This window comes from Manis javanica, chromosome 5 (genome assembly GCF_040802235.1).
Source record: "Manis javanica isolate MJ-LG chromosome 5, MJ_LKY, whole genome shotgun sequence".
Taxonomy (NCBI): domain Eukaryota; kingdom Metazoa; phylum Chordata; class Mammalia; order Pholidota; family Manidae; genus Manis; species Manis javanica.
In genome coordinates, this window is record NC_133160.1 from 90,026,658 (window position 1) to 90,036,513 (window position 9,856).

The 9,856-nt window shown below is 36.1% G+C and overlaps 1 protein-coding gene across 2 annotated transcripts in view; it reads left to right on the top strand.

The window, feature by feature from the left end:
* Nucleotides 1-9,532, top strand: part of PPP3CA (protein phosphatase 3 catalytic subunit alpha) — a 313,266-nt gene extending 303,734 nt beyond the window's left edge. Inside the window, exons 12-14 of one of the 2 annotated variants that reach the window (XM_037020090.2) lie at nt 615-712; nt 3,886-3,915; nt 6,945-9,532. In XM_037020090.2, coding sequence (XP_036875985.2) covers nt 615-712; nt 3,886-3,915; nt 6,945-7,141 — 325 coding nt within the window. In that variant the 3' untranslated portion in view covers nt 7,142-9,532. The remainder of the gene's footprint in view (nt 1-614; nt 713-3,885; nt 3,916-6,944) is intronic. The other variant, XM_037020092.2, reaches the window with a different exon arrangement.
* The last annotated feature ends 324 nt before the right edge of the window (nt 9,533-9,856 follow it).

A 9,856-nucleotide genomic window follows, 5' to 3' on the forward strand; every position in this document is an offset into this window, starting at 1 on the left:
CAAATCAGGGAGGAAAGAGATTGCTGTAAGGCTAGGAAGTTTTGCCAGTGGCTCTCTTAGCTAATTGTCATTGTTTTGTATGTTTATCATGTAATGTCAAAATTCTTTATTAGTTCCCTGAATGTAATTTATAGTTCCCTAATCCATAGATCAGATTTATTTTTTTAATCTCCATATACTCTTTGGTTTTTTCCCCTAAGTCTAATCAGTTCCATTTACTTCTGCTGAGCCCTGGCTGGAAAACTTGCATCAGCACTCTCTGATGGCTAGTTTTTAACATATTCATGGGCTTCACAGAGGATGCCCAGACAACACAGCGTTGTGATTCCTGCTTACAGAATCAGAATTGTTTTCCGTATCTTCACTACTCAAAAGTTTCTGAAGTTCCACAATGGCGCAACTGTGCCCTTTGTCATGGAAGTCACATTATTTCCCTAACTTGTATTATAGGAATGTATAAACAAATATTTTTAAGTAAAAAAAAAATTCTTGGTGGCCAAGATAGAGGTAAATGTGAGTTCTTACACGTATTTTTTTTTCCCTTCAAGTGTTTTCTCTTTATTGAAAGAAAATAAAATTAATGTCTCTTCCCTGACTTCCCTTGTGCCTTCCAGAGAAGAGAGTGAGAGCGTGCTGACGCTGAAAGGCTTGACTCCCACGGGCATGCTCCCCAGCGGGGTGCTTTCTGGAGGGAAGCAAACGCTGCAAAGCGGTAAGCAGGCCAATTGGTGTGGCCGTGTACCCAGAGCCTCAGAGGCAGCTGGGTCATTAGGGCCCTGATATAATCACCCAATTTATCTTGGTCTTGGTCGTCAGCTCTTCTCAGCTGGAAGAAAGGCTAAAACACCCCGTCAATTTGACTGGTCCTGTCCACCCCTACTAGCTCCCTCATACACCTGGAATGTGGTCTTGAGCAGACCTCTGTGCCCATCCCTCATTTACATGTTAACCACATATTCAGGCCTTGCTGTAAGAAGACTCATTTAGGTTTCCTGCAGACATGGTCGATTTGACCACTTTGAGCCAATCAGTTTGCTAAAAACAACTTCATAATTACATTTTTACTAAACGTCCTAGCTCTGTGATTGATAAAAGAAGCACACCCATAAATATACACCCATAAGTCTAGAGTTTGGTGGAGAATGGAAGAATATAAAAAGATGATTTCACTATCTGCTTGAATAGAAATTGGGAGTCATCTAAGTCTTTTCTCTGATTTTGTCCATCCAAAACATAAGAGACTGAGTAGAACCACATTTTGTTTTTGAAAAAGAATTCAAACATTTCCTTTGAGGTAGAGATTTTGTATTAAAATGTGTAGCTTTCTGGACAAGAACTGTCCAGTAGAACTTTTTGTGCTGATGGAAATTTCTGTATCTGTACAGAAACCACAGGTAACATAGGGCTGTTGAGCACTTGAAATTTAGCTTGTACAAGTGAGCAACTCCCTTTTTTATTTTATTTAATTTTCAAATTTGATTTAAATAGTCACATGTGGCTAGTGGCTACCATATCAGACAGCTTGGTACTATGTACTCTTTTGCATTTGTTACTTTTGTTACCTATTTTAACTAATATTATCATTAACTAGTCCAATTTCAACAGTATTTCATAGAAATTTTTCTATTAGATTAATAGAAAAAAATTAAAATGAAATAAGCTGTAACAATTTCAAAGTATCTCAGCCTCTTGCTTATTTTCTTATATCTTTCACTAAATCTTTTTGATATTTTCTTTTCTATCCCTATTCTTTAATCTGAAAGATTCAGGTATTATGGAAACATTATTTAGACATACCTCTTCCACTCAGAGAGTAATGTTCACCTACATTAATATGATATTGCTAAATGATCACATCCTGGCAACATTTTCTAAAATTTTAAAACATAAACTACACTTTTATTTATATATGAATTTATTCCAAAACTCAATGTATTTGAGTTACACAAAAAGAAAGAATTCCTAAATGAAGGTAGGAAATTACATAATGTCAAAGTAAATCCCCCCCTTAAATTTATAGCTAAAAGTTATTATTAAAACTAAAAAAAAAAACAAAACAAGATTTTTTCCACTGGAGTAAACATGCTCTCTAAAAACATTAGCATAAATGGATCATTTATATGCACAATCACCTAACTGATTGAAGTCTGCATAGTTTCTTATAAACACATTTAAGGTACAGCAAGTGCACTTTCAGAAACTTTGGGCCACATTTGCTTTTGAAGGATACATTTAATAATGGGCAATATATATTTCTAATATATTGGTGCTGGTGTGGTTCCAGATATGTTTTGCTTTACTTTTAAACTTAAGTTCTTACAATTCTTTGTTCTGTTTCCAGATTTTCACCTATATTTTAACTTAGGTTGTTGTTTCCTTTTCTGTTACTTTATTTTAAATCCATTGGTTGGTCGTATTCTGTGTTGAACTGACACACACAAAGATATATACACACATAACAGATATAAGGGTTGGAATCTCATTAGTCCTGAGAATTTGGAAACTCTGTATATATTTTAAACCAAATACATTAATACAATTTCAAATCCATTGTCTGATGGCCCTTCAATTTGTCAAAAGGAGAAACTACTTAAGGTTTTATTATTAGCTTTTTTACAATGGCTATAGCCATTTCACAATTTTAATATAAGGAATTTAGAATGCACTGTAAGTAATGTTATAGTGCACACTTGGTAGTTGCTCTAGTTTTTAAATCTCAAATGATAAGAGATGTGCAAATAAAAGTCAAGGTGTGGAATTTTAATAATAATCACTTTGTAGTTAACTGAGAATTTCTGCATTTTAGCACTTAATTAAGGAAATATCGACTAATCTTAATAACATAGAAGGACTTACACACCTGAAGAGTGAGAATATAGACCCTAATGTTCTTAAAAAACTTGCTGATAAAGCAGTGGGCTTTTAAAGTTTTGCCTCTGTAATATGCTGAGCTTTCAGTATGTAGACTGCCTTTTCTTTAAAATGCTAATAGAATTATTGCTGCTACTAGCATGTTACCACTTGACTGTAACATTTCAAGAATTTTATTTCCAAAACTGGTATTCCAATAAGGAAAATTGACTTTTTAAGTTGGATTGCCTGGCAAAAGAAATCCAGACTATCACACCTGTCCTTTGCCTTTCTCCCTCACTGCCCCAAACTGGTTGGTGTTTGTCTGAAGAGTTCCATGCATTATCAATTCAGAAACATAAATTTTATTCTTCCTCCAAATTTGTGTTCGCGCGCGCGCGCGCGCGCGCACACACACACACACACACACACACACACACACTGCTTTTCCATTGCATTAGGAAACCACACACACACACACACACACACACACACACTGCTTTTCCATTGCATTAGGAAACCACACACACACACACACACACACACACACACACACACACACACACACACACACACACACACACACACACACACACACACACACACTGCTTTTCCATTGCATTAGGAAACCATGCTTCAGGCTCTATCATTTTGTCTGGCATTTTAAAGCTGTTTATCACCAAACACGTTAGTGGCTTTATCCGACTGTGTGTGAGTTCAATACATTTGAGATTGACCCACTCCCTTACTGATTCAAAGTGAAAGAAATCTTCCCTGAATGAAGGATTGATCGGTCATTTGTTTAGTAAGCAAATCACTCAGATAGGTGTATTCAGCTCATAAAATAAACTCATCATTCTTTTCAGTGTTTTTTTCTTTCTTTTTGTCATTTCTGTTTTGTTGTTTATGCCAGAACCAGCACTTTCAGGAACATTAGTTCTCTTGGCTCCCTTGATCGTCACTGATTTGTGCTTAGAGTTAAAAATCCTCTGCTCATTTTTCTCATTCATTTTGCACCCCCTTTCTTCTCTTCAGCTACTGTTGAGGCTATTGAGGCTGATGAAGGTAAATTGGCCAGTCCCCTTTCTGTTGTATCTGCAACAGACAAGGGCTCTGCTGGGTGTATTCATTTTTTTTTTTCTTTTTTTTTTTTTGCTGTAGCTTGTACAGAGTGTGTGGGTGTTGGGCTAACAGTTGTGGCTCAGTATTAACCAAAATGTTCTTGCTTTAAAGGGGAAAATGTCCTTTTATGGTTTGTTTGTTTGTTTTTTTTCTCTTAAAGCTATGTTTGACTTTGTATACAATGAGCCTAATCTAATCACAGAAAACACAAGGATTATATATCTTGAACAATGTGGGGTGGGGGTTATGGCAGCTGTTTTGACCAATTGCACAAATTCTTTGAGTGGAATATGTCCCTCCCTCAAATCACTTTCAGTCAGCACTAAAAAGAAGAGAAGGAAAATAACTTTATTAATTCTAGTCGTCAGAATTTTCTAGAAAAAAATAATGTTCATTTGAATAATGCTTTGTTGAAGTTCAACACTAATTTGTGTCTCTATAAAAATAACATGAGACAGCTGTGTATGAGATAAACAGTTCTGCTAGTCTTATCAAATTTTAATTTACTGGTACTTGTAGGACCTTTAACACCAGCAAAATATTATAAAGAGGTCAAAAATATTTAGTGGTGATACAAGTGGCTGGTAACAAGAATAGTGAATATCGAGTCATCCACCTAATTGTCATTTACTGAGTGTCTGCTCTGTGTCAGTCACTGTGCTGAGGTCTGCAGGGAGGTCAGGAAGTGTGCCTCATTGTGTCCCAGCACTCCTCAAAGACAATAGAGATGACCCTGTGGCAATTACCTTTGAGTCAAGCTGTTTAAATATATATAGTTATGAGAGAACTACATATCAAAATAGCTTTTAATATTATACACACCATACCCTCTGGCAATTTTAAAAAGAATAATTTGAAGTTCCCCTTTAAAACAAAAGTATTCAGTTGTATTTTGTTCTTGCAAGGTAACTCTTATTTTTCCCAAAATTGTGTGCATATGGTCCTTTGATATGATGTAAAAAGTGCCACGTTAGACTCTTTAATTTGTACATGATTTGGATATGGTAGGGGAAATGATAGCACTGTAAGAGAAAATACAACTGCTTCCTAAATAGCAGTGAACAAACTGCTATTTATGTGGGAATTCTCTATTCCTCTTGGCAAATTCTAATCTGCAGTGTGCATTCTTGTTGATAGTTTGGCTGTTTTCTGTGGTTTCTGTGACTCTGTGTTGTGTTAAGTATACTACCAATGTAAATTGCTAATATCCATTGTCTGACCAGCAACTACAGCAGAGCACATTCTTCCATACCAGGACAGACAAAAACAATTAGAAATGGAGCCCCATTCTAGGCATTCCCGTTGTTCTCGCTAGATTTCGAATTTCTGTGCTCCCACCTTATTGGTTTTTAAAACCTAGAGATTCTACTTTTACCATTTAAATTAATAAAATCACTTCATATATTATCATGATGACAAATTTTTTATATTTATTAATTATGATGAAATGATATTCACAGTACATTAGAAAAAGAATAGAGTACTACTTTATGCCACTATTTTGTCCCTTAAAATAACTGAGTTAGTTTTCAGGGTAGGTGTTCATTAGACAGATCTATTATTTGCAGTTTATTCCTAAATTAGAGAAGAATTAAGAAGCTTTGCTTTGGGCCTTGGTCTCTCCCCATTTCCCTGTCTTTTACTCTTACAATTGACTAATCACCATTATGCTAACCTTCAGAATGCAAAGAGGGGACAAACTATTTCTCATCATTAAATAAGTTTGATAGCAACTGTGTATATCTTTTAAGAATCTCATCCATACCACTGAAAGGCACTGCATATCTGTGTAAGACTGGCTGGTAAAGTTTCAGCTTGAAACTGCTTTCCTTTTTTTCCCCAAATAAGTTAGGGAGGGTAAATGTACCATGCAGTTGTCCTTGATCAGCCATGGAGATGCAGCCCAATTCAGCATTTATGTACTTCATTTTCAGCTCGTGGGTTGGTGCACCCACTAAAGAAATCATTATGTTTCTTGCTCAAATGCCTTATCTATCTCTGGAGCACACTGAGGGTTAATGAAAAAAATCAAATATCCATGCTGCCCCTTTTGAGAATTCCATGTTTTCATTGAATAGGGCCAAAACCAGTCCTATTCGCTTTTGTTGAAAGTTGTCAAAGGTATGTTCCCTTGTTATTCTTGAACCATCACTTATATCTACACTGATTTACTAAGAAAGAGTTTTTCTTTGATTTAGGCAGTAATGGATACCAGATGAACATCAGTTTGACCTGTTCACTGCTGAAGGGCAGATCATGTTTTTCTGCTTAGTGAGCTGATCTTCATTTTTCTAACTTTCACTTACCTTGTCGCCCACTCCACATACTTCCAAAGTTGAGTGAGAAGCAGGAGTTTATAATTGTATTTTTCTTCCTGCCACCATTGAGTTGTTAGCCAAGGAAGTCTTAATGGGACTCTAAGATGGCATGGAAATGCACCAGAGTTAATTCCTTTTATAACTCCTTTTAGCTTCTGCTCTATAGTCTTTCCTAGATTTTTACACATAGCTACTTCAGTGATTCTGTTGAATTTTCTGTTACTAGCACAATGGAGTAGTCAAAGCAGGGCTACAGCCTGTCTAGGTTAGGGGGTTTGATGCAGTCATCATGATGTGGCCAGTATTTAGTGCTGGCTCTAGAGGCCTGTTCCCGGTAGCAACTTTTCTCTTTACATATCCACTTCGGATTTCATTGACCTAAACTTTTCACGAAGACAAGTGAAATGTTTACATCTTACTACCTTGAAGAGGACATTTTGGTTGGCAAGAGACATTGGCTGTCCTCAGACCTTTCGGTCATCCTCAGGTATGGTAAGGAGTCTGTCGTGTCGTGTTCAGGTCCCGTCATCTTGTTCTCTACTAGAGGATTCCCTCCCTCACCGTGAATCTCTAACATCACCTGATGCAACGTCTGTGCCGTTTGTTTTCCTCTGGCTAACCTAATTTTTCTTTTTTAAATGATTTTCTGTTTAGCTATCAAAGGATTTTCACCACAGCATAAGATCACTAGCTTCGAGGAGGCCAAGGGCTTAGACCGAATTAATGAAAGGATGCCACCTCGCAGAGATGCCATGCCCTCCGACGCCAACCATAACTCCATCAACAAGGCTCTCGCCTCAGAGACTAACGGCACGGACAGCAATGGCAGTAATAGCAGTAATATTCAGTGACCACTTCCCGCCGGGGCATGATGGGGATTGCTGCACAGAGCAGTGGGATGTTCTTGCCTCTGATGGTAGTGTCTTTGCTCTGGGGGCCAGGAATTGGATTCAGTTTACACTATCATTAAAAAAGAGGGAGAGAGATAATAAACTATATTTTGGTGGGGATGGTGATTAAACACCTCTTTTGGGTATGCCTTTTCAAAATGCTTATAGGGAAAAAAATTTAAAAGGAAGCTAATGCTAGTATATACTGCAATGTTAGGTGAATGAACATGTTTTCCTACTGCATTGGGGACTTCTTGATAGGTTAATGAAAGGTCTTTTATTATTATGTTACTGGACATGAAAACTTTGTCTAATTTCTTACTCTATTGTACGTTTACAGTTGCAGCACTAAAAATGGATGACATCAAACATTTTTAACAAAATGATGTACAAACTAAATAAGGACTATTTATTGATAATGTTTTGCTACTCTTGTCAGACAATGGCTATAAAATGAATTAGGCAGTCTTAAAAAAAAAAAGAAAAAGAAAAAAAAAAAAGAATGTTGCAAATTTGTTAAAATGCCAAAAAGGACAGTTTAATTTTGTACAGATTATGCTTACCTCAGGTTTCTTTAGTGTGCTTGAATGCCCTTCTTTCCAGATAACATTCATCTTATTAATTTAGCAATGAATATCTTATTTTTCCTTTTATCTAAGTTTTAAAAAAACTGGAATAATTACATCTATCTTTTTTTTTTTTGCTGTTTATATTTAGGGGTTTTTGTTGATAAATCAAGTCTTGATTGTGGCTTGCTGAATTAAATATTTATGAGTGGTGCATTTTTAAGTATAGTGAACAAGACACCATATTAAGTACAGTGATAAAGCATCTATATTCTGTAAAAAAAAAAACTCTGCCTATGCATGTTTTTTAAGAAAAAAAAAATGGCTGTATCGGCCTGTATGGGACTGTACTGCGCTTAGTGGTCTGACATATACTGGAAATGTATGTATACTGGCTTACTTTATATTCTCTAAAATGCTTAATGCCTTTGAAATTTTGTAATCAAAAAAGCTTTGAAAAATCTAAAGGGGAGAGTATTCTTAAAAGTTTTTAACATAAGCTTGTCAGTGCACACATAGATGGTTAGCATGTTTAGCAAACCTTGTGAAATTTAAATAAGTTTGTAGTTACATGTGAAATTCTAAATGCATGGTAACTGTTAATGTCATGATGGTTTAGTTACTTTGTTCTGTTCTGTCATGTGCCACAAAATATGTACTTTTTTCACTTTTTTCCCTTTGTATATCAGTTACGGGTTACAACTGGTTCATTCTGAAAACAACAACAAAAGTCCATTCATATTTTTTAACAATTGTATAAGTGCCCAAGTAATTCACTACAGCCTAAAGCCTTGCCTTTGTAATTTGACTTCTGAAATGTTGGCAATCAAAGCATGCACTTGTAACAATGAAAAAGAAAAAGCATTTTATATTACTACTCAATAAAATGTGCATGAACTTAAAGAACTCTCATCCTTTCCCTGAGTCTGCTGAAGAGATTCACGTGCACAACCACCATGCCGTCTTCTAGGTGCTGGGCCCACCACCGCGCATCACAGATCTCCTGAACAGGCTTCTCCAGGGCCTCGTGATCTAAGGTGTGGTGCCTACTTCCTCTGTAAGAATCTTGGTGGATTTGTGTCCCAAATCAGAACAAGAGAAATATATTTAAAGAGCAAATGCCATCTTCTGGCTCCCACAAGTGTGGGAGCCAGTTAAGAAATCAGAGCATTTCTTTTTATTGAAAAACAAAAATTGTTATCAGGTTGTTTCAGTTGTACTGGATGCCCTACCTGCTAAGGCAAAAAGAACTAAGCTACTAAGTGAATTTTCATCACAGAAGAGAGTTGCATTTGTATTGATACAAAATTTGTATACCAGCACTTCAGCTAATAGCTAATCACCTAAAGATTTAAGATACACCAAATTTCAGTTTGTTTCTAACATTGTTCATTTTTGGTGCACTTTGCTTTATGTAATAAAGTATGCCTGTTATATTAAATAATAAGACTATGGAAATTAGTGATATAGTATACCAAAACAAAGATGTTCTAGATACATTCTCTGACAAAGACTATCCCAAACTTATTTTAATGAATCCAGACATTTTTTCCTGTGGATATTTTTCCATCTTAAACAAATGACATCCAAGGAAAATATTTACATGCAACTTACTAGATGATGTGAAAGAAATGGTAATTCTGGTACCAAGGTGTTTCTTTTCTTTCTATAACTGCAGAGAAAATATCCTGACAAGAAAAAAAAGTTTTGTTTTTTGGATTCCTTTCTTTTACAAATTGTGCTGAGACAACTATGGCATAGAAATAAACATTTGACATTAAAATAAGCAGTTGATGTGAGTATTGCTTGGTCTTTCTGGTCAAAAGTTAGGAACGTCATACTGTGTGTTTTTGCATAATAATTCAGTCTATCAAAGAAATTGATGAAGAACTGAAGTTATTTTTTCACAGGGGATAACATGGCCAGATCATCGGTTGTGAGGTCTGTCTCCTGTCCTGTTGGAGAAACTGTTGAACTCTTGAGCTGCTCATGCCAGTGAATCTTTGCCTGTAACCAAGACATACACGCACACACACATACACACACACATAACACATAACAGAAACAACCTCCTGCCCCCTCCTCTACCCTCTCCCAAGGTAACTTACCT